This window comes from Athene noctua, chromosome 1 (genome assembly GCF_965140245.1).
Source record: "Athene noctua chromosome 1, bAthNoc1.hap1.1, whole genome shotgun sequence".
NCBI lineage: Eukaryota > Metazoa > Chordata > Aves > Strigiformes > Strigidae > Athene > Athene noctua.
Window position 1 is genome coordinate 120394479 of NC_134037.1, and position 25502 is coordinate 120419980.

At 37.2% G+C, this 25502-nt stretch overlaps 1 protein-coding gene across 6 annotated transcripts; it reads left to right on the forward strand.

Moving 5' to 3' along the window:
• Nucleotides 1-57: 57 nt before the first annotated feature.
• Nucleotides 58-25502, forward strand: SANBR (SANT and BTB domain regulator of CSR). Of its 6 annotated transcripts, none has more exons than XM_074926902.1 (21): nt 58-326; nt 3591-3756; nt 5703-5889; nt 9170-9263; nt 10352-10590; nt 11434-11492; nt 12268-12428; nt 13312-13398; nt 13515-13625; nt 15595-15718; nt 15915-16067; nt 16309-16454; nt 16792-16891; nt 17960-17992; nt 19513-19612; nt 20603-20697; nt 20812-20840; nt 20939-21012; nt 22027-22115; nt 22482-22535; nt 23458-25502. In XM_074926902.1, the coding sequence occupies exons 2-21, from the start codon at nt 3607-3609 to the stop codon at nt 23611-23613; spliced, it is 2241 nt and encodes a 746-aa protein (XP_074783003.1). In that variant the 5' UTR covers nt 58-326; nt 3591-3606; the 3' UTR covers nt 23614-25502. The 6 variants fall into 6 exon arrangements, with proteins under 6 accessions (XP_074783003.1, XP_074783011.1, XP_074783020.1 ...); XM_074926910.1 differs by having other exon boundaries at nt 20606-20697; XM_074926919.1 differs by having other exon boundaries at nt 22482-22573; nt 23458-23609.

Below are 25502 nucleotides of genomic sequence, written 5' to 3' on the forward strand. Positions count from 1 at the left end.
AGCCCGGGAGGGTGGGGTCGGGCCGGGCCGGGCGGCGCCGGCGTGTGAGGGCGCCAGTCTCCCGCGCTTCGGGCGCGGCAGGTGGGGACGGGCACGGTCCAGCAGTCCCACTGCGTTCAGGACCCCCGGGGCGGCTCTGCCGAGAATCTTTGGCGGGAGCGGCCGCGCCCGGGCTCCGCTCCGCCAGGCGCCCAGCGCGGAGCTCGTCTCCTCAGGGGAGCGGCGCCGCCGCCGTCCCGCTGCCCGCTCCGGCGGCCGTTGCGCTTCGAGGAGGAGCCGTCGCCCGTCCCTCCGCGCCGCCGACCCCTCTCCTGGGAGCCCGCCAGGTAACCCCTTCCCTACGCTCCCGGGGGCGCCGGCGCTGGGTTTCCCTTCCGCTCTCCAGCCCCGCGGCCCAGGGCGGGGTGCCCGACAGCTGCGGGGGACTTCTCCGGCGGACAGGGTTGGGGGGGCTGGCGGAGGTCCCTGCTGCCGAGGGCGGGTTCCACCGGGACGGTATTGCTTCAGGAGCCTGCTTACACTTGTAGGACCTTGCCCCCCAAACTGGCATCTGTTTCTGTGTTTTTATTGAAATGCCCTACTTTAATTTTTATTTTGACTGGTATGTGGGCAATCAAAATTGCTGCTCTTCCTCTCCCCCACCGCATTCTGCACCATCACTTCCTTGCGTTTAAGGGTTCTACATGAAACCTCGTGCCCATCCCACCGTCTTTTACCTTCCGGCAGGTTAGGCACGTGCAAGGGGATAGTAATTCTTCATTTCTACATCGATTTTTTGCTTTAAATTAAAAAACAAAAAAAGATCAGTCTTGAATGAGGCAGCGTATTTCCCTAATGTAAACTAACTTCCTGCATAACGAATTAACTCTTGAAATCGTATCAGTTTTATGAAATTAAAGTGCTTGGAATCCTTTACACCACTTAATTTAGAATTCTAAGTATTAATAAAAATTCTGTTGTCACATATCTGTCAATATTATGTGTATCAAATTAAATAATTCTGAAACTTTTTTTCTCCAGTTCCCATAGTTGAGGAAAGAGTGAACTTGAGCTTTACTTGCAGTAAGAAACTGGAGAGAATCTCTAGAAGTTGCCTTCACTCTTAAAAATATGATTTATTACAGGCTTTATGTTTCTTTTCTTAAAGAATGCACCATTCTTGCACGAGACAGAATCTTGTGTGTGTCTAACTAATGACAGGATTTTCTAAAGGACTAAAAGGCAAATGTTAGATACCATTTATAAAGCCACAAAGAGGAGTCCTGTGCTCTTTCCAGAATAGAGATAAAAATACTCAACTTGTTTGCCTGTAATTAAGTATACTGCTTCGTTTATCTCTGCAGTAGTAAGCATATGTAAAACTGTATTTTCAAGTACAGAATAAGCAAATAAAAAAAATTGAGAGACAAAGGCTTCATCCTGTCATTATGTTTTAGAGTACCTGGCATCTCTTCATGGTCAGGTTGCTTTGTGGCCCACAGCACTGATGTGTACATAAACTTGTTACCAGCAAACACTTCTTCCCTTGAATTATAGACTCTAACTGTCGCAAAAGAACGGCGTTTCTTTTTTTCATTCTTTCATTACTCAGTATAATCATACTGTAGAACTAACTAGTCCTTAAAATGGTGATGTATGAAATACAGACAATGTTAGTAATTTTATTTTCATTTAGCATATTTTATGGTGTAAGACCGGAGGATTCTACTACTCCACCATTTACTTCTCTCATTCAAACATATTTTCAAACCAGCTGCTCTGTGTGTACAAGGTAGCACAAGAAGCTGGCTTCATATTTTTATAACCACTCAGGTTTGCCACTGGTGCTGGCCTGTGTTGGCCCAGTTATTTCTTTTTTCATAGGAGCAGATATGGTAGATATTCAGTGGCATAAGTATAATTGATACTGACTGTGCCCTGACAGTGAGGAGTCTGAACCATAGAATTACCATGGTGATACCACTCGTTACTACTCTCAGGATGAGGGCTCAGGGCTTGATGATTGCGGGGACTGATGTCCCTTTACCTCTGAGTGGCATCAATCTCAACTGGAACTTGGGCTCATGTTGTCTGTGAAGGACCTTTGTCCTTTAAAACTGGCTATTGGGCATGATTTGCAGTACATTTAACTTAGATAGAATTGCTAAAATGGTATGGCTTTTTCTGTTGGACTTCTGTTTTGTTTGTGGCTTTCTTCTTTTTTTTTTTCTTTTTTTTTTTTTTTTAGATCTCATGAGTGAGTATATGAAACCTAACAATTATCTTGGTGGGTTCTGGGATTTTTCTTTCTGATGGTTTAATTCAGCTGCTCTTTAGAGAGGATGAAAGCTTACAGCTACCTGCTATTGTGATTTCTCTTTCGACCAACAAAACAAAACAAGTGCTGGAATAGCTTCCAGAGTCAGAAACAAAATCAGTGCTATTTTGTATATTTTAAGCATTGTGTGGCTTAACCCCAGCCAGCACTGTACTAGCTACTAGGAAGAAAATTGACTCTATCCCAGCCAAAACCAGGACAAGCATTTTTTCTTTTAGAAAGAGGGCAAAAGAAACATCTACATGTAGTATACTTTCAGTAACAAGTGATCAGTTAAGTCTGCTACCTTCTAAGTGTATTCTCTCTGAAGTTCTTTATAATCCTTGCTTTAAAAGTCACATACAGAGTTTTAATTTATAAGTTCTGTTATTTATGTGATCCTTTTAAGGTACTTTGGAACAGGCCTAAAGTGCTTTCCAAATATGAGTCCTTACTAAGCTCTTTGGCCCTGTGTTACTTGAATATTAAAGTCTTGATTAATGCCTGCAGTTTTCTTCCAGCATATGCTAAAACAGTACTTTGAATTTTATTGTGTTCCCTGCTGCTGTGCATGAAATTCATTTGGAAAAAGAAAAAAAAATAACGCTCTTCATATTAGGACAAGTGCATTTTTTTAAGGTGTTCACTGCTGTCCTTACATGTTTTTTTCTGAGTCCATCTTGAAGCAGAAGGAACATGGATTTTGGGCCCTGATAATCCCAGCTAATCAGGAGTTATGAGTACTTTAGGACAACTCAAAAGTCAAGTCTTGAGGCTGAGAGCTGAAAGACATCCAGGTGTTGGGTGTTCTGGCTCTAAAGTATTATTGATGGCCCTTAGCTAGGTGCACTGGGTTGGCTCCTATATAATAGAAGTCAGGTGTGCAAGACAAATAGGTGGAGCAAGAGGAGGCTAAAGTGGAGCAGGTAAGTAAATTTAAATTAAAATATGCCTCTGTATCTTAGGCTGTTTATTCTGAGATTGTGGGAGGCTGGTTTTTTGTATTGAAGGGCTCAGTGGTGTGAATACCTCTTGGAAACGGAGAGCTCAAAGGAATGGCAGGTAGTGCCTGCTGCTGAGTTGGTTTTGGTGTGGTTTGCATTTCTGCTTCTCCCCCCAGGGTTTTGAAGGTGCAGAGATGAATGCATAAATTTTGTCAAATAAAGCATTAGTGCTTGACTGTAACACTGTGGCAAATGTTCCCCTTAGTAATTTATGGAGGGCTGCAGTTAAGGTAGACCAAGCTTTAGCAAACTCTGCAGTGAGACTTGCTAATAACGTTTTTCTTTTTCAGGCTTAAGTAGCCAAAGATGAGTCGTGGATTTTCAGAAAACAATAACTTTCCGTTCGACAACAATCCAATGGTTTTGGATATGATCCTGTGTTCCCTAATTGGTGTTCCTCAGCCTATCAACTGGGACAGCGTGGCAAGGCTAGTTCCAGGATACACATCTAAAGAGGTGAGTACTAAGAGAATTTGTATACTTTAAGCAGTACTTTGTGAAGAAGAAATTATCTTTGGGGGAGGGAGGTAAATTGAAGTTAAGGGATTTTTTTTTTCCTGAAGTAATTTATATTTAAAGAATCGAAAATGCTAAATGAGCAGTAGATTGAAAAAATTTTTATTTTGTTTCTACAAAACCTGAACGTTGAAATGAAGACATACATACCACATTTTATTTCATTAGAACTGATGTAGTATATGAACAAAAACCACTGGAAAGTAAAAATTTAAAAGTGGAATAAAAAAGTAGTTGTGCTAACATTTCAAGTGACATAGCTAAGATTTTAATGGAAAGGATGGCAGTACCCACTAACCTCATGTAGACTGTAGTATACTTACTAGCCAACTAGATGACTTTCTCTGCTTGTCATTACAGTTCAAAGGAAGTATGAGTTACAGTAATGGAGTACAGTATGGTAGTACTGTATGAGGTACAGTAATGGAGACTCATTACAGTAATGAGTCTCCATTAGGTAGTTAAGAATGCAGTTGCCTCTTGCTTGGTCTGACAAGATGTGGATTTTTTTTTCTTTGGTTGGAGTTGGAAGAACCTAGTACCTCCACATACTCAATCTTTCTGGATTGCTGAATTTCCGGATGAAATGCTGACATGTTTTTAATAATAATTTTGAATTTTTCATTTCTGAGGGGAAGTAAGCTAAGAGAGGAAAATTACTTCTGCCCTTGCAATTCAGCAAAGCTGGAAGAAAACAAGCCAGTGGTCTCTATTTTCTTGCAACCTTAATCAAATGTGTCAGCTCACATTTACAGTATTGCTATTGGGCATCACTGTAACTTTATATTTAGAATGTAAAAGTGAATGATTGGGAGTAGAAGCTTCTGTGGAATGTTACTGCCTTTCAAGGGCTTGGCAAAGCGTTGGGATCAGGGGGGTGGGGGGGTCTCTACTGTTTACCATTCTATTTGCAGACAGTAAGTTAAGGAAATAAAGTATTTATAAAAGTATCAGAAAGTATCAGTGAGCTCTCTCTTCATATTAATTATGATAATATGATTGATTAGTACATGTCTGATTGTTTTAAAAGAACTAAGTGTCTCAAATACGTAGAGTTCCTGTTTAAGGCAATTAAGTAAATGTATACCTGTGTTTTTATGTATATGTCGTATATAGTAGACTAGCATCCTTACAAATCCGAGGCACTATGTTAATATTGGAAGGATGTTGCTGTGTGCACCTCTCCCAAAGGGGCAGGTGGCATGCAGCAGTGTCAGTTAGCTCAATTCAATATAAATAAATAAAAACAACTGCTTGAATGGAACCTGAGGAGCTGTGTCACAGGAGGATCGCCTGTAGAATGAAATAGATTTACTTGTATGTGTAAATTACCTGTGCGCAGGACTCTAATTGTCATCGTATCTACAAATTTACAAAATTGAAAGACTTTCTAGTTCATCAAAACAAGGAATGGGGAGTTAATAGAACTGCGGTGAAAATCACCAGTCCCTTTTTGGCTAAATTAGAATGGAGGTCATAAAGTAAAAGTGTGATAATTATGAACCAATTACTGTAGCTACTTTTAATAATATTTGGCAATATTTTTATGGTAAAGAACTAGTTACAAAATGACAATTTAAACTCTGTAATTTTCCATTTTGAAGATCAGGCTTAAAATCACAGGGTTTAAGGACATAAAGGTTGCAACAGGTTCTATTTTTTTTTTCTTTCTGTTAGAGCATTTAATGATGGTAAATCTTACTTATTTTACTGTATATTTATGTACTTTCCTGATACCACTAACTAAATAGGAAGCATTATAACTTTAGTATCAGTAACTGTTCACATGCAAAAGATATGAAGTACAGTATCAGTCTCAAATTATAGGTATTAAAAATGTACTGAAAGCTACTGCTTCATTGTCCTATCATTTAATCTTGTGACAGTGTGCAAAAAGGTTTGATGAACTAAAAAGCAGTGGAAGTTCACCTGTTGACAACCAGTATAATCCCCTGATGGCTGCTGGTGGGAGTCCTGTGGAAACTTTAGCTACGTACATCAAATCCTCCTTGCTCGATACACAGACAGAGTTTCAGGAGCCTGCTATTGGGCAGGATTCCATTACTATAACTGGTATGTTTTCAGTCATTCTGAAATATATTGGCTTTGATTATAATCAGTATGTGCATGCTTTTCTGTCCTGAGCGGTAAGTCCACCCAGGAGTAGTAGTTGTTCATTGAAAAAGAAAGTTAAGTATTAATATAACACATAGATGAAGTCACTTTCAGTGAGTTTAGTTTAAGAATTGATGCTTGTTTGGGTAGTTTTAATAGCTTGTCCTTCCAAAAGGCATAAATCCTTAAGCTGAATCTTCTGTTTAGGATTTTTGATGGGGAGAGGAATTACTCCCCTGTTTTGTATCCCTAGTGTTGTGCTGTTAAAACTACAGCCACTTGCAATTACAATAAGCTGTGTTATTGCAATAACTAGAAAGTTTTGTGTAGGAAAGCTGCAAAAAACTGAGAAGGTGATCCCTTGGGGTCAAACCCTTCTCTCCCAGCTAAAAGCCCTGTGTTTGCTCTGTTGCTTGGTGCCAAGATGGCTACATAGGAGTTGGAGTATAGTGTAGCTACTTTTTGATTTGCAATGACATAAAATGTGTCTTAGTCAATTATGTGTCCCAATAATAATATATCAGAAGAGGACCAGTCCTAAGAGTTGTATTTCAATCACAGCACAATTAAGTATTGTTAATATTTCCTTAAGTACTTCTCCTGTAAGAAGTTGTTAACAGCGTGATAGTTACTCTCTGATACTCACTGTAGACTGAGATGTTTTCAGCGCCTTGTTGGACTTGGACAATGAGAAATTTGCTTCAGTACTGACTAAGCAATGTATGTGTTAAAACTGAAGAAGATGGTGAAGCATTTAAACAAAATGTTCTCAATTAGGATGTCTTTCACAGTGTCGCAGCTTTCTAGTCACTGTTCTCTTTGCAGAAGAAAACCAACTGTTTGACCTTTGCTGGAGGTCAACAATAAAATGCTTTTAATAACTCTCAAGTGAGAGATGATATTTGAAAACTGTATATAGACTATCTAGACTGAAAATGCTTCCAATCAACTTTAAATTATGTACTTGTTACATGGATGATACGGAATAAATGCTTCTTGCACCCACGGGTGGCTGCTTATAAGATTAGTAGCTTCCCAGTAGTCAGTTAACAAGCTAACACTGCTTATAGAACTCTTTAGACAATTAGTGCATGTTTTATTCTTTAACAGTATAATACATGTAATAAGTATTAATGGAGTTAAGTACCCTAATGTTTCCTACTATAGGATCCTAGCCTGAGATTTTTCTCTGCTTTCTTTAGAACTTTGGATAAATAATTTTCCCTGTTGATGTGTAATTTATTAATATGAAATTAGGATAATTAATCTTTTCCTCACAGGCTTGAGTTAATGCACCTTCTTAATATTTGAGGTACTTGCATATTTCAGAATTAGGGGTTGAGAAGAGCCTATTTGTAAATTGTTTTTGTTTAATTTATTACTTCCTAGTGCATTTATTCACACCTACTTATTGTTAGGATCAAGAATTTTGAGCTTGTTTGGATTTGTTTGTAGATATGAGTAACAGCAAGAAAAAGCTACAAAAGCTCATTTATTACTTGCTAATTATAAGGCAAATTGCTGTTAAGTCTCTCTGAATGCGTATTATGGTAGTAAACAAGCATATAGGATAGCCTTTCACCCAAAGTATTTGTTACTAACTTTCAGAAGTTAAACAGTCTATAAGCTTTGGGGGGAAGGGAAAAAAAAAAATGGGAAGAAGTGCATGGTGAAATTCAGACATCTGTTAATTTGGTTGTATTGCATATTTGTGTTAGCATTATTTCCTTTTCTTTAATAAATAACTTCACTGTGTTCAAAATAAACTTCTTAATATTTGCAGACAGAACTCTTCCATGTCATTTTTTTCCACAGGCCCTTCCTTTAAAATACTCAACTTAACTTGCATTCAAAATGTAGGACTCTCACTGTGGCTGTTGTAATGCTAGCACTTGTCAACTGCTTGCAGTGGAGTGGCTGCTCTGAAAACTATGGCTCACCCAGCTCCTTCCAACATTTTACTAGGGTCTGTCTAGTAAATATTCCCCTTTTATTAACCATGTTCCCTCTAATATGGCCTTACTAAGGCATAACTGTGCAAGGTTGTGTCTTTGGACAAGGTTTTGTTTCTTCTGACTCCAGTATGATAATTTTGCTTTTCTGAAGGGCATAACTACTGTGTTCTGAAATGTGTACAGCTTCCAGATCGTTTTTGGTGTCAGTTTGTTACAGTCATTTAGCCATAAAATAAGGTCTATTTTAATCTCATTCAGAAGAGTACAGCCTCTTACATTACACGAGGGGGAGAAGATGCTTCTGGAACTGTTTTCCTAGAAGTGTTGGGAGTAGGGGAGCAATCATGGAAAATCATGACCTTATGGGTTTTCATCAGCAGAGGACAGTTCTGTACCCTTCCATTATTTAAAGAAGATAACGATCTTTCTGATTTACAAGCAAGATTATTGAAGTTTACAATTGCACGATCCATTCATCACAGTCTGAACAGTTATTCGATGTCTGAATGCTGGGGTTGTCTTAACCCCTGACCCAGAGCTCTCTGGCTTTAGTGACTTCAGTGGGTTTTGTGTCCAGGTTCCGCTGCTTGTCAAGATAACCTGTCTGAACTGAAGCACAGCTGTCCTTTATTCTGGGAACAAGCTCCATGATGTAGCCCTAGGACTAGACAAATGGCATTTGTCTAGTCTAGACTAGACACTAAGACTAGACAAATGGCTTTCTTTGAGCGTTGTTTTTATATAATCTGGTGTTTTAAGACATGTGGAAAACTTAGCAAAATGACATTTTAAGAGACTTCTGCGCTTCTGTTTGGAAGCAGCTCACTTAAAAGCTAACACATTATGGGTAAGAAGCAAAGTTAGTCTCAAGTTGTGATATCCTGGCAGCAAAGCTTCCTGAAAACAGAAGTTTTGATGTGACAGTCTTAAAGACCCACATCCCACAAAGCAGACAAGGAGAGCTAAAGGAGCGGATTGCATTCCCAGAAGGAAATGCTAAAGGCTCTGTGTGAATCTTACTGCTCTCTGTTGAGACTGGACCAACCCAGCTTTGCAGCCAAGTGTCTGGGCAACCCAGCAATGCTGCTGGTCTGAGTTTTCAGTGCATGACATTCAGAGGAGGAATCTGGATTATTTAGTAGCTGTTATGGTAGGAGAGGTGTTGCTAGTTGTGTGATGTTGCTCCACCATGAGAGCTGTACTTCAGTTGCATTTCCAAGATGCTGAAGAGCAAAAGGCCAGGCATTTTTATTCTAATGCAGCCTTTTTTCCTTACATTTAAGGAAGGCCCAGCACAACCTCCACAAGGAATTGTTCTTCAGAATCTGAGAAAGGTCCTGTGCGTAAAGGTGGAGAAAGCACTGATGAAAGCCAGGGGTAAGAAGATCTTTGTGTGTTTGTTATCTAGGGCATTACAGAATTTACAGAAAGATGTCTAAATTGATCATATTTTTCTACAACCAGAAAGAAAACAGCTGAGGACATACTAATAAATGCTGTAAGAAACTGAAACCTTGCATTGCTACAGAAACACTAGGGGTTGGTTTGAGAATTTCATATGTGCAATAGGGATAGCTTATTTGTAAATCTGTCTAGAGTGTTCCTCTGAGTGATTAATTGATGCTGTGGTGAGAATGGGAAACATAACCTGATATTAAAAAGGAATGAAACAAGATTGATGCTCAATAACATCTTAATTAAAAAAAAAAAAAGAAAAGTTCTGTGAACATAGATTTGTCCTTCATAAAACCAGGAAAAGAAAGCTGCAAATGAAATGTGGAAACGCAAAACTTTACTACAAATTCAAATAGCCATGCATGTCACTGTTTTTCATACTATCACGTCCCTGTTTTCCATATTATACAAGTACCTGTAGAATAATGTGTGTGTTTGAAACTTAACAGCAATTATCTTTCTGTAGAGACAGCATTTACTGATTCTAGCTTTGACCTTTACTGAAGAAGTAGACGTTCTAATACGCAATAAAACCATTTTAATTTCCACAGCTGAAAATTGCTGTTGTATGCTGTTATTGTCCTTGGTGCCTCAGTAATTTAGGCATATATATCTGCCTGTTTTCTCAAGGAAAATGAAAAGGGAGAACAAATGAGTTCTCTACATAATTCAGGTAGTATCCCATAACAAACTGGTGACAAAACTAGGGACTGGAGCTAGAAATTTTCTTTCTCTGGTCCCTTAACTTCTAAATCACACTGATTACTGGTCAGTGGGTATGCATCTGTGTTCTTCACCTGACAGTGCTATCTGACAATAGTTTCTATTAATAGTTTGTATTAATAGTTAATAACTGCAATTTGTTTTCATTCTGTTAATGAAAAGCTGTTTGTGACATCAGTGTTGTGATGTGTGATCCAGATTTTGGGCTGAGATCTTTGTGGATGGGTTTTGGTGTTCTGATTAGCTTAATGGTCCTAATTTGGTTTGTGGCTTATTTTCTTTTTGAGGCCAAATATGGTGATCCACGTGTGCGATGAAGCCAAAAACCTCAAAGAAGATTTTGTGTGTCCTCGAGACCTTCTGATTTCAGAAATGAAATACTTTGCTGAATATCTGTCAGTGGATGCCCAGCGCTGGGAAGAGGTGGACATTTCAGTGCACTGTGACGTTCACATTTTTGACTGGTTGATAAGATATGTTAAAAGGAACACTAAAGATTCTGAAGCTAATGAAATGCCTGCTTTAGGTAAAAGAAAGCGTGTAGATTTGTCGTAGGTTCGTTATGGTCTGTACTAATGGAAGATTAATGTTTTTGATGTCATTCAGCCCCAGTCTCTGTTTCTGATTGTTGCACTGAAGCTTTTGTTAGAGAAGTGTTGCAACAGAGATCCTCTGGTCATTGTAGCAGATATCTCTGGTTTGTCAACACTAACAGTTTTGAGGAAACATCCCCGTAGTCGAAGCAGTGAAAAAGGTCTCATATATTTTGGTGTCTAGTGTTTTCAATTAAGATTCTTCAGACCTCTTCTGAACAAGAACAGAGTGGTACTTTTAAGATACTGATGATTGTTGGATTTTGTTTTGTTTCCTCTCTGTTCCCCACTGGTACACTTGCAATATTTTCTAAAATTTCTAAACTTTTGCCTTTATGGATTTGAGGCAAGTTTTTAATCTTTGTACGAGCCTTTGCTACCATTTTTAAAGAATACAAACAAACCTAGAGAATAGAAATAGAACTTGTAATACAAACGTTATGTTAAGCAAAATCTTAGCTGGGTATGATGGCTACAGATGGAAGTTAATCTTCTTGTGTGACTGTTTAGTTCTTGTATCCCTATGAAGCCACCTTTTCCAGTTTTTATAAATTCCAGTTTGTTATAGTTGTACTCTGGCTACCCAAATGATAAACGAAAACTTTTTTTCCTAAGATGGAAAATGTTCTATATATTGGAAGATGAAGTGGCAGGTTGACTGGTAAACTTAAAACTGGATACTTAAAACAGATGCTAAATATGCAGAGAGAGGGATGTGATATGAAATTAGCAAAAGAATGAATGTCAAACACCCCCCCCTTTTTTTTTCCTTTTAGAACCATCAAATGTCATATCAATTCTTATTTCTTCTGAGTTTTTGAAGATGGATTCACTAGTAAGTATAAATGAAGAAAGATTCTTTGCTGTAAGGGCACAGTTAATTACCAGGTGTCTAGCTTGTTTCTTATGCTTTGGCTGTTACATAAACAGCTGATCAATGGGCGTATTTTCAGATTTTTACTGCCTTGCTTATTCAGTGCCGTAATCTAATATTTACAGAAGCTCAATGAAAGAAAACTTAGATCAATTTATTTCTAAATGTGGGATCTTGGATATGCCTTATGATGACTGATGTAGAGTAACATTGCTATCTGGCTTCTGATAGGTTTTATTAAAAAAGACTATTAAATAATATCTTTGTTTTATATATTTTTTATGTGAATGACACTTCTGCAATTTACGGTCTGCTTAGGTAATATCTACTGACTTGTTTGTTAAAATGTTTGTCAACAGTTCTGTCATTTGTGTGACCCACAATTAAGTACACAGTAAAGGAGTTGTTTAAGTTGAGATCCAGGCAATATTATATATAATGTATACTGTGGTTCTCTTTTTACAAGCAATTAGAAGGTACCACTTACTGACAGTGAAACACTGTGGCGTTGTGTTTTGGTCTATAGAAGCCTTTTGGAGGAGAACATAAACTAACTCGGAATCATGTTAATTCAGAGTCTCCTTTGGACAAATGTGAGACTTGTTTTTTATTTTGAAGTTGAACTGAAATAGTTCCAAAACACCACACTTCAAATATCCTGAAGCAATTAGTACATCTTTTGTGATCGCTTTCTGTAGAATTCCTTAACATTTTTAATGTTTCTATTTTTTCCTAGGTAGAAAAATGTATTCATTACTGTCACAAAAATATGAATGCTATTGTAGCCACACCATGTAACATGAATTGTATCAATGCTAATCTTGTTACGCACATTGCTGATCTCTTCACACACAGTGAAGTCGAAGAGCTGAAGGACAAAAGAGACAAATTTAAGAGGTAACTTTTTGCCCTATCATACAGTACTGAAGTGCTGTTGGGCTTTTCGATCATTTTTCAGAGCAGCTAAGACACTGTGGGGTTTGAAGTGTTGGAAGGATATATATACAATTTATATTCTCATATAATGTACTTTAACCCAGAATATTATGAAGTGACTTGAGAGTTGTATATTAAAATTATGAACAAAAGGAAAGAGCTTTTTATAGGAAATGAGCAAAAGGAAAGGCCACACTAGGAGTGTGGCATGGACAAATTATTAATGAATTCTCACAGGGAGCCAGGTTTAGGGTAAGAAACCTTTTATGGGATGACATGCTCCTAACTCATAGAGAATAGTTTGGCTTCAGCATCCTGTGAACTCTCATGTTTAGACATAGAATTTAGGATGTCTGGAAGGCTGAATAGTTGTGATGGAATACTATTTCATACATAAGGACTCCAGATTAGTATCAAGGACCAGTTATTGGAGGGCAGACTGACAGACAAGCAAGGCGAAAGTAAGAAAGGAATTTACGCACGCAGTAGGGTTGAAGAAATTATAAGTTTAATTCTAAAAGTTAAGTGTAATTTCAACAAAGTATTCGTCAATAAAAAGGTCTTTCAGTCAAGGTAGAAGCTGTCAGTTTATACTGGCAAGCAGTTTAATTAAAAAAAATTATAACAGATCTTTTTCCTCACATCTGTGTTAAAATAAGAGATGACCAGGTCAGGAACCAATTATCCAAACATCTTAGTTTAAAGGAAAAATCACATTAAAAGCTAGATTCTGCAAGAAATATGGTGACTTTGCTTATCATCAGAATGTAACTGTTGGTCTCACTAGACATACAACAATTTTCAGTTTTTTCTAATGAGTAACCTGTGTTGCTGTCGTTAATAGTAAACTTTTCTGCAAGAAGATTGAGAGACTGTTTGATCCAGAGTACCTAAATGCAGATTCTCGGGGAAATGCAGCAACATTATACAGGTATCGTCTTTTTATATTGCTACTCCAGTTGCAAGGACAGTCTCTGTGTTTTGAAGTCCTGCTCTTACTCCAGTGCTTTCTTTCTTTCTTCTTTTTTTTTTTTTTTAATAATCTAGGTGTTGTTTATGTAAAAAGCTGCTAACTAAAGAAACTGAAAGAAGAATTCCTTGTGTACCAGGAAAAATCAATATAGATCAGCATGGGAATATTGTCTATGTTCATATAAGGTAGTGAATATATATATATTAAAAATGTTTCTTCAACTATATGGTTTTGGGTGATTTTTACAAAATACTACATGTTTAAGAATTATCAGCTACTCACAAAATGAAGTCATAGATATGTGAAAGGCAGTATGAAACATCTCAACTTCTTCTATTACCTAGCAAAAAAAGAAAAGGGGGCTGAGCACGATTATGGTGTACTTCTGAAATTGGTTCGGCACTGCCACTGCTGAATGGAAATGGAAAAACTACATCCATGATTACTGAGAGGGCTGTTGTGGGTTGTACTGCCTTAAATAGAAAATGCTCAGCTAATTCCTTGATCAAAGGGTTTTAAGATATGTATAGCTGATGAAAAATTAAATTAAAGGCTGCATTTCCCCAAGGTTTGTTATTGAATGATAGATCCACCTCTGCCAGCAAAGAAATGCTAAAGGGTTATTTTCTAGACTGCCTTCATCCTGTCAAATCAAATACTCTGCCTGCTTAAAGACTACTATAAATAAACTTTGCTAGTTGTTTTTGTGTTGTAAAGTATTTGTCAGAGGAGCTTCCAGGACCTATTCTGTATGTATGCCTGATACATTCAGCGGAAGTATTTAATTCAATTCTGTCTGATCCATGTTTGTGAATAGCTGGATTCTCAAGGTCAGGGAGTGATCTCTTCCCACTTGGCCTCTTTAAGGAAGATGGTGAGAATTGAGTAACGGGAGACCTTTCTCATCAGATATGTTTTGTTGAGAACAACCAAGCACAGTTCAGTGTCAGCTCCCAAGTGCTCCCACCAGTAATTCCAAAATGTGGATTGAGTTCTGCCTAACAGTCTAACTAAACCCAAATCTTGTGACCTAGTCCTGACTTACTAGGATTGTTGGTGATTAGCCATGTAAAATTCATTAATTGTATTACTTCACTTAAGCTGACTGTATGTAGCTGCTATGCATTTCTGAAAATATCAATGTGCAGGGTTTTAAAGTTACTCAGAGGATTATTTAGATTCTAATTATTTACCTTGTGGTACTTGTGACTGCTTTTCTACAGAGAATCTGTTTACCATTCCTTAGGTGAAGTGATGCTCGCCACAAATGAATTCAGGCTTATGAGCTAATACAAGCCTATCTTTAATGATTTAAAGATAGGTTGATATTTAGTGGTCCTTTAGTAGTGCCTAGACCTAACTTCCTGTTGAAAGTACTGCTTGCTTAGTCTAGATCAGATGTATATATAATAAAGGCCCAGACCAGGGCCTAAAACTGTGGAAAAACAGTATCTGCTCTTTCTGAAGGTAACATGCCCCAGAGCAAGTTGCATATTCTTTTTTGAATTCTGAAGAGGTGTGTGTCATTTTATCACTAGGAAGGAACGAAGTCTGTATTTTAAGACTAGAAGTCTCAGATATATTCATTGAAAAGACATGGTCTTTTCAACCTTTAATTCTTAACTGATTGCTGTTGTGTTGCAGATAACACAGCAACATGTTACGTTGGCTTTTAAAATAAATAAGATAGAATAGCAGTACTTAGCTTCTGTAATACGACATAATACTTTAAAGACAGAAAACTGCAATATGACTGAACTTGTTTGCATCTGCATATTTTGTTATCTTCTACTCTGTGTATTGGATTTTTCTCTGTTTTATGGTACTTCTGATTTCCGAAAGGCTTGATAGTTAGCTTATAAATTTTCAAGAGGTCAAAATATAAATTTTCATCTTATAAATTTGCTTGAGATGAATCAAGCTTTAATTCTTTGTTATTAGTAAGTTTAGGATGTTGTGAAAGAATACAGGCTCTCTGTCATGGTCTGGATTTAATGATTGTCCCACATTGTATCCTTCCAGTTCTAAACTCTTCTGTAGGCTTTTCACCAGTGGAGCATATGGTGTTCTGCTCCTTTTCCACCTCATGTTTTTGGTGGCAGGATCAAACCAGATTTACGACTCTGTACGCAACCTGACCTTTTGCTTTTTCAGAGACAAAACCTGGGAAGTCCATGAGTACTTAATTGGCCTTCATGAGGAACTGAAGTCATGGCGGGATGTTTATTGGCGTCTTTGGGGGACTGTCAATTGGTTGACCTGTTCAAGATGTAACCAAGTTAGTGTATTTTCACTTTCACTTCTTTGTGTGTAGATGGCTTGTTGTGAGTGACTTCTGGGGGATGAGGCAGGGATTAAAGCAGTTTGGAAAATATATGGCAATAAAGCTTGCTATACGTTCTTTGTAGTGTGCAAAATTTTGATTTCAATAACTAATCTCACCTCTCATTATCTCTCTTTTTATTCTTATGTAGTCTTTCCTGTGTACTGAATTCTCCCATTGCCAGTACCATTCACAGCCGGTTCTTTATCCAGGTGTAGCAAGTGCTCTGGGCTCAACTGGGACAGGAGTGTATCCCTGTTGTAACCAAAAAGTACTTCGATTTGATCCTACAACCCTACCAAAGGTACTTCAATACTAACTCACTTAATTTTAAAAGAGCATAACACATGTCGGGGGGACACAGCATGTTACGAAAATAGGTCTTTTCCAAAATAAGGATTGTAAATCGTTGCAGTGTCCCGAGTCAGGTTAGGACCTTGGGACACAAGAGGTCAAAAGCTGAACTTCTGTTGTTGTACTTACTGAAATCAGTTCTTCGTCTTAACTCAAGTATTTGATCTTTTGTGTATATGTATCTGTCGCAGGGCTGCAAAGTGAGGGATCACATGGTTGATTTACCTTCAGGAGATAAAGATGGGGATGCTTTGCCATCTCAAACTACTAAAATACTGGATGATCTGCTTCATCATAGAGATATTATTGTTGTTCCTTTCACTAAGGATGAGAATAGGTAAGAACGTTGTATTGTGTCACTGAAATAACGTGTACATGTTACATTTGATTTCTCTCCCATTTTAAAATGAGACATAGGACTTTTTAAAGCTAACTTTGTGTAGTTGGAAAATGTCAAGAGAAGAACAAGTACTTTTTACATTTTAAGCAGGCATTTAGTCATCCTCCATAAGCATTCACTCCTCTCTTTATATATTAATGGATTCTTATCAAAATATTATGTGGCTGACTTGGAGGTCTGTCTTTTCTCTTGATATGTGATGAATAAAGAGAGACTGATTCTAAAGTTGTGGAACGAAAATAAATTTTTTCTATTTCACATCTTTCTCTTTAAGTGATTCTGGTATTGGGCTCTGTGATGAAAAAGGCATTGAATGTGATGTGCTGGTAGAACCAAATACACCATGGGGTCCCAAAACTGGAGAAATCAATGCTGTGAGTGTAATGTTGGTTTTTTTTCCCCTTTTTTTCCTGACAATGAGGATTCTTACAAGGGTACTTTGAAGAATTCATTAGACAACTTCTAATAAAAACAAAACCTGTACATTGTTGGAGGAGGAAACGCATAGCTGAGCATTGCAGAATAGCATAGACTAGCATAGGTACAAAATATCTGGTTGGTGAGAAGGAAAAACATTTACCATGTCTGCTGGAAATATTTCTGTATATCAGAGGCAATTATCCGTATGTCTCTGCTTTCCACCCCATTCTTAAACTGGTGATATTTAAGGATCCTATATTCTTAAAAATACATTATATGGCAAATATTTCAATAGCTGCTGCCTTTGTTTTGTCTGCTGATGTATCTGAATATGTCCACGTGACTTTTGCAAGTCTATGAATGAAGAACAGTAACTCCAGTTGTGTTTTGGTTGAGGGGGTTTGGCTGTTTTGGGGATTTCTTTTGGTTTGTTTTTTCCCCAAGGTGTGAAAGATTTTACTTTCCAGAACTATGATGCATGTATGTTACTATGCGTATGTCAAGTCAACAGAGATACTTTACCTCTGTTTTAAGGAGTGCTTTCATTCAAAGACAAGTTTTGGAAGTTCTGCACCCATTGTGGAACTCTCAGTGATACTGATGATAGCACAATGCTGCTGATCCCATCAGAATTTCAGAGTATCAGAAGCTCTCCTCCAAAAAATGTGGGAGGTTATTCAATTTAATCTTGTAACAAATTTGGTAAAAAACTGCCACCCTCTCCTGGACTGCTTTCTTTGATTAAAATCAGCTGTAAATATTTTTAGTGCTAAGGTTAGGCACAATAAAACATGACTTTGAATTCACTGCATTTAATTGCTCCGTGGTTCCTAACCTCTTTAAGGTTACTCGTCCCACCAAAATTTGTAGTTCAAGATGGGAATAGGCCTTCTAGGAGTTGCCAGTGGAGATTGCTGTACTATAATATACCACTCCTGTTTTTAGAATTCCGCTTGCATTTTTTTAATTCTAATTATTATTAATTCTTTAACTTGTGTACCCTTCTCTTTCTGTGACTACAGTTTCTTTCTCTGAAGAACTGGACTTTACAGCTGGTTAGTAAAATATTTTGTTCATAATTTTAAATATTTGCTCTTCTGCACTGGCAGAGAACTAGCTTTTGGTTTTTGTCTTTCTAATTAATTTGGCAGGAAATGTATTTTGCTTTCATTTAGAAGTTGCAGTATAGCAATGCTTTTTACAAGAAAGTATAAAGTATTTGTGAAGTACTACTTAAGCCTGAATAAAAATTAGAAATCCCTTTTAAATCTTTTTATAAATGACAACAAACAATAGTCGAGCACTGCACGTATCAGTTCATAATAGTTCGTTGGGCTGACAGAAATGTAAATCATCAAAATCAGTTTTGATTGTCTGTCTTGTTGATGACTTGTCCGAGATGCTTCATGTCTTTGTTATGCTGCTGCTTCATTGCAAAAAGCTTTTGTCAGAGTTGATTTTTCTCAGCCGAATGGGGAGTCATTCTTCCAGCAGCATAGGACGTCACATATTTATTCTTTTTGTATGTAAATGCTAGAGAGCAGCAGTTAACCTCTGTCACTCTCGAGGATTTGTGTTGCAGTCTGATGTTCCTAGTGTCCTATAGTAAGACTGTTCTTCTGGCAAAAACATGATCCCTAAACTTTTTGAATTTACAGTCCATGTTAAGCTTCATCATTTCTCATGGATTACTAGGCATTCATTATCACTTACTTGAAAAAACTATGTGCTGTGACCCCATCTATTGCAGTGTTGGAGCCTATAGTTTATGATGATGTACAAGAGACAAGGAAAAAAAAATATTTTTAGGCATTAGGGTGAGTTCACAAAAAAAAGCCAACCAGATATTGCAGGCCAACTTCCAATAAATTATTAATGCACATAGCTCTGGTGTACATAATCTGTGCATATTTATAGTGCACTGTGATATACATGCTTTGCGGTATTCAGTTACTGAGTATTTTGGCAATTTCAAGCAGTTTGCAAGATGCAGCAAGCCTCAGTAGAACTATCCATAAACTTGCAGTTTCCTGTATTCTGTGATTATGTGGCTAGCCCAGACATTTGCTACCATAATATATGTTTTCTTATTAATCAGAAAAATAATATAGCTAGCAGTAGACTGGATATTAAAACACTGAATCATACAGTAGTACAGGCTGAAAGGGATCTCTGGTGGTCATCTTATGTATTTCCTTCCGGTCTCAAAGCAGAACCAACTTCAAAGTTAGATTTGACTTCAAATCTATACCACATTACTCAAGATCATATCCAGTCAAATCTTGAGTATCTTTGAAGATGGAGATTCTACAGCATCTCTGGGCAACCTTTTACAATGTTTGATCACTTGGAAGAAACATAAATAAAAACACTTATCAAAACATTCTAAGAAAAGATTTGAAATTACTTTCTCAACATTTGAAAATCACGTTCTCAGACCTAACTGTACACACAGTTATGTCACTAAAATATAGAGCTACGTTTGAGGTCATCTCCTTCAAGACAGATTTAATGTATCATTTAATAGGAATCAAGCCTTGCTTATAACCTGTGGCACTCTTCTCCTGTTGATTAGAAACAGCAGTCATTGTTATCTGAGGAAGAGGAGTATACCACTGGCTCAGAGGTCACTGAGGATGAAGTGGGGGATGAAGAAGAAGTATGCAGGAAACCAGGTACAACAAGTCTCTGCAGTCATCCTCCCTGGAATTTAGAGATAGGGATTCAAGGCAGTAAAATTCTTCTGTAAGCAAATTTTAAATGTTAGGCATTTTTAAAATTAAAAACTCATGTTACCTGAATTTTATTTCTAGTTTTTCTGTGTTTAGATACAAATTAACCCACTGTTCAGTACCATTAAAAATCCCTTGCAAACGAGGAAAGCTGCAACTATTGATGTCTGAGATGTCCTCAGAGTTGATCAAGGGTGTATTTTGCAGAAAACATAATCAAATTACTTTCATGAAGTTTCACATAGGTAAATGTTGAAAGAAAAGGCAGTGGCTACATGACTGTATTCTTGCATGCTTTTTTTTGCAGAATATTCTGCTGGTTACATAGTGGAATGGCTGGTGGATGTGGCTAGAATTGTGTCTGCACTGAAGATAAGCTCTATATGAACTAAAAAGATTTTTGTTTTTTTTACAATATGATAAGCATTTAGGAACATGGAAAGCCAAAAAGCAGCTTTTCCCTTCCACCCTACTAATAAATCATTTGAACAGAGGCAGTTTTTTGTTCTTTTTGTCTTGACTCAAAGGGATTGGAGTGTACCAGTTTGGTTTTTTAAAAAAAAAAAAATTAAAAATTGTAGTTTGAATTTAAACTTCTTTGGTCTGATACCACTTAAAGCTTATTGACTAAATTAATATGGTCAGAGAGGGAGCTTGTATGTGCACTTTTAATTTTATAACAACAGAAAAGTTGTGCTGTTGAATGTAACCACTCTGCATTTTAAATATGTACTTGAGTTCCTGTACACTTCTCATAAAAGAAGTGTTTGAGTAATCTGTGTGTATTAGCATCCCTGCAGCACTAAGAAAAATAAAACAGCCTTTTCATTTACTCTGTTTGTACAGTAATAGAGGAAAAAAATTCTTTTGTATCTGTGTAGTTGAGAAATTCCAAGTGCCTGTGATGCTATGAGTGGGTATTTCTTCAATTAGCAGGGAGAAAGGAGAAATTAAAGAAATCCTCCAAGCACCCTAAGAAAGTGATTTCTTCACCTAGTGTTCAGAAGAAGGAGAAGCCTTCTGATAAGGTAAAATTATAGCTCTGAAGCCAGACTCTCTGCTTGGGTTGAACAATGAGAAATTCTCTTAGGTTTTGGACTTGATCTTAAAACATATTTCATGTTTTTTTCTTTTGTCAATAGTCAAGTTCCCGAGATGCATCTCCATTCATGTAAGTAATTTTCAAAATCCTTGAGAACGTATTCTGGTATATCCCTTTCCTGTAAGCTGTTACTGATGACATGGTGTGTGTCTTTCTCTTCTAACCAGTGTGAGTATGCAGCAGAATAAATGGGATGCCTCAAGGTCACTAAGATTCAACCAAGATGCTCAAAGAGAAGATGGTCTGTACTTGCATGAGTTTAACTTTCATAAAGTTAATAGTATGCAAAGATATACTTATTTCTTTCGTATAAGAAACAACTTGTTTTCTTAAAATATACCTACTTAGAAATCTTTAGGCTGAATTTAATCTCAGATATAGCAATGGGTTTTTCGGTGTTTGTTTTTTAAAGTTACTCCTCATTTGGAAAAGAACAGATTCTGTCTAGGCTAATCATTAGTAATCAGCTGTACCCAAACCACACATCAGACTCTTCCAAACTGTACAAAAACACTCATACATCTAGTAACTCCTTTTGAAAATGTTTACTTTAGGATTTGATTGGCATTTATTAGCAGTCTCATCTATTCTACAGGAGAAAAAATGTTTGTAGTAGGAAAATGAAAAGAAAATCCACCATATAAAACTATACATTGTAGTCTTGCACACAGATTGAGAAATAAACAGGCAGCAGTCTTGGAAAATATTGGAAAGGAGCTCAAAGTTTGCAGGAGAAAAATAAAAAGTACATTGTAAGTGTATGTTAGTGTATTTTATGTTCCTTCTTTGGAGAGGTTACAGTTGTGTCATCTGATGACTCTAAGTCGGGGATTAATTTTTCCTGCATCCCTGTGCCATTTATTGTCTGTGTAGATCAACAGAGTTAAATGTTCACATCTCTCCGAGTCTTTCTGACTAAAAATATTCAGAATTCTATTCATTTGTTCTACTTTTTTTAATCTCTCCCAAGACTTGTGCATTATTTCTGTTTTGAAAACCTCTGCCTCAAAACCATTCCCATAGAATTTGATCTTGGTGTATGCCTCAGGCTGATTGTGGTATATGCCAGGAACACAGCTGAAGCTACATTATGTGTCAGGATCTGGGATCTTAGTGGTTAAAGATTTGAGCTGAAAAGAATGCTGATTTTTACAAGCAGTAAACCCTTCACTAAAGGGTGCATCTAATTCTTCTCTCTTTGTATTCAGTAGCAAGGAACACCTCTGTTCTAAATATTCTTTCTTATTTCTGGCAGATCAGAGAAGAATGTCTGAGATTACAGGGCACTTAATAAAAATGAGACTGGGAGATGTCGATCGAGTCAAGTCAAAAGACAGCAAAGAAGTAAGATTTGTCCTGTCACAATGTTAGGGTTACAGAATTGAAGTGAGCCTTGGTTAACAAAAATCCAAAACACAAATGAAAATAGCATCTATTCAATACTTAAGCTAAAGAACTGAATTTTATCAGTCTTCATTTTGTTCCAAGCATGATTTTTTGGGGGAAAATAATTTAAAGGCAGTGAACCTGAAGTATTATTTTAAAAACTGAGCATGGAAAATAGGATGGATTTAAAAGGTTTCAGTACTGGGCTGTGATAAGAAAACAAAGTATGCCATGGGTTCTGCTGAACAGTAGTGAATTTTATGAAAAGTCACTGATTACACTGAAATAATGTCAAACCTTGATTTTTTTTCTTCTCAATTTTAGTATGCAGGAGGCATTTATTCTAGACTTGAAGCTCAGATAAAGGCCTCAGCACAGGTCAGTGCACGACAAAACAATGCTGAGAAGAATGTCAGGTAAGGTTTTTAAAAGAAAAAGCAGAGCATGGATTTCGGGGCAGGGGGGTTGGTGGTGTGGCGTAAGCGTTTACAGAAAAACACGCCTCATTTGATACACTTTTGAATCATCATCCTCACCAGCAGGTTAACTAAATATGGTGTGAAAGCTTCCTTTGTCAGACTAAACTAGAGCTAAGAGAAAGAAAGTCTTGTACCTGTGCTTTATAGCTTCTAAGTTGGAAGGTTGACTGCTTCTCTAATATAATTTTTTGCAAAGTTATGGATAACTGGAAAAGTGTTAGCCAAGATTCTTTAGTCTCTTCCCAAAAACAAAATCAAAAAACCCCACACACCAAAAACCTATGTTACTGCATATTGGTCTTCTGTGCCTTAAATGGATAAAACAAAACCAAACTGAGAATCTGGCACATGGTGTGAAGTTGTAGAGCCTACAACTAACTGGTCATAATCTGGCCAGCAGGTGAGCCTCTTGAGCCAAGGTTTGTAACAGGGTTGCTGACTAACTTTTAAGGGATTGGCTGGAAGCTTCAAATATGTTGTCAGAGGAATTTCTCACAGGTTTTATGTCTGTCCAAAAAAAATGTGTGTGACTGACGTTCTGTAGAATTAGTGATTTCAAAAGAAGGTTTTTGACATCACAGTTATTTCAGCTGTGTAGTCTTGTATGCATGTGTAGTTTGCTAGTACAGGTATTCTGACAGAAAGGCAATTTTCTCAATAATTGATTTTGAGAGCGAGTTGGTTTTTTTTTCCTCTTCTCTCAGAAGACATCTTAACATAAAAGTAATTTCAAACAAATCCTGTACTAGAGAGCTTACTGGACAATAATTTAAAACTAGCAGTAATAACGTATGTATGTTTCTTCTGTGTTCTTATTCCAGGTCAAAACCCCGTTTTGGTCAAGGGCGTCCAACATAAGGACTCATGGAAAAAACTTTAACCAGATTTCATTACTGCTTCCTGAAACTGTACTGCACTCTGATGTACACAGAATGCACATCTCTGAAAGCTTTCCAGTGACTTATTTATTACTTTAAGCCTTGTAAATTATTTTGTGTGATAAATGAATGCAAATCCATTAAGGTCTGTACTTATTTTAATTGTAAATATACTATTTCTTAAATTTAAATTTAATTGCTTTTTTAGGCTATTGTGTTAAGTTGCATAGAAAATATTTTGTAAATCTACAAAGTTAAATTATCAGACTAACTTTATTTATGGGGGATGACGTAAATATGCCTTTTAGTATGCTAGAAATACTGAAAAGGAAAAAGCAAGACTACTGAATTCTGAAAGCAGTCAGCAGCATTAACACAAGTCGCCCAGTGTATTTATATTGTGTAGTATTTGAATGGTACACTTTAGGTCAGTCTTCTGGGGATTTGCATTTAAATCCGTGACTATACCTGTGACTTAGACTAGTTTAAGCAAAACTTTAATGCGGTTCTGAGGCTTCCTTCCTTCCATATATCACACAACTCCCATTTGTGTGGAGGTGGGTAGCAGGTAGAGACTAGACCTCCAGATGATATAGATGCCATGATGATGCGGTATTGCATCTTGCACATGAAACGCTTGCTTTATTTGTCTGTGAAATTAATACTCATTCCTGTTCCGTATCTGACTCCTCTTGCACAATAGTATTTTGTTCCCTTCTAATATCCAGACCTTAGGATGCAAAGCAGTTCTAGCTCTTAATGATGCCATGCCACTAAATTTCCGGGCAGATACGCTGTTAATTCTGCATCCTTCAACAAAGATGTGTTATTATGAAGACTTGTGCATGTAGATCTTCTGGGTCTAGTTGCTTTCTGAAACCTGCCTGAATAATACTGTTTAGAAGTCAGATGCACTTTCAAGTTCTGTATTTGGAGCAATAGAATACAAGTTTGTCTACGTGTAAAATCCAGGGCTACCAAAATGGAATTAACTCACCTAGAAAATATGTCGCATGCTAGCAAAGAAAATGGCAATAATGGCAATAATAATGGCTGAATTCAAATAAACACATTCTGACTTTTCGAAACAGGTAGAAAAGAGCGCTCAGGGAAAGCTTATTCCAGGCCACAGCTATACAATAAATTGTGAGCTTGGAATTAAGTTAGCAAGATCCTGGGTTGGGAGGGTGGGGTGGGGTGGGGTAAGGAGAGGGAGATCATTTTTTAAATGCACTCTTCTCTCCATTCAGACTTTTTTTGTTTGCCTTGTTTCTTGAGGCTTTCCAGTAGGCATTAGGAGACTAGGATAGCAATACTTGAAAATACTGCTTTCAAGGTGGAAGATTTTTATTGAAACAATTAAAAATGATTGTTGTTTATTGTGTGTTTTGTCCAATGCTGTAGCAAATTCGGAGCCCAGTGAAACCAACAGGCAAAACTGGATTTCGATGGCTTTGATCTCCAGCAGGAGTGGTAACTTTGCAGGAGTGCTTTAATCTCTATCAAATAAATAAGGCTTTATTAATGCCTCAGGCCTGTTTGCACGTAGTAATGCAGTTTTCAGCACTTTTAGTAAACATTGGAAAAAGGATTGTAGTTTGCTGAAGGAGGAAATATAAAATCCACCGGGTATGAAAATGCAGTAGAGTAAGTGTTTTGCTACAGTTATGTGACTTCTGGTAGAGGATTGTTCCAAATTCCAATGGTAAACTTTGCTATGAAATTTGCAGGCTGTGTGTATGTGTGTTTAGTTTTCATAGAACTACTGACTAGAAGAGAAGGGAGAAAATTCTGCTGGTTTTGTTCTGTGGGAAAGTGCCAGTTCTATGTGCCAGTATTGTTGTATTCGGAAATATTTGGGAGCATATAAAAATCACATATATGATGTGCAGTCTTATCTTTTTTTTCCCTTGCCGACCACCTTGAATTTTTATCTTGTATTAATTTTGACAATTTGTCTTGATTTAATGGAAATAAATGTTATTAAT

Coding starts and splice junctions, on each gene's coding strand:
- SANBR (XM_074926902.1), top strand. CDS start 3,607: ATGAGTCGTGGATTTTCAGAAAACAATAACTTTCCGTTCGACAACAAT. Junction 12,429..13,311: donor AAAAGAGACAAATTTAAGAG/GTAACTTTTTGC, acceptor TGTCGTTAATAG/TAAACTTTTCTGCAAGAAGA. Junction 16,892..17,959: donor AAACTGGAGAAATCAATGCT/GTGAGTGTAATG, acceptor CTGTGACTACAG/TTTCTTTCTCTGAAGAACTG.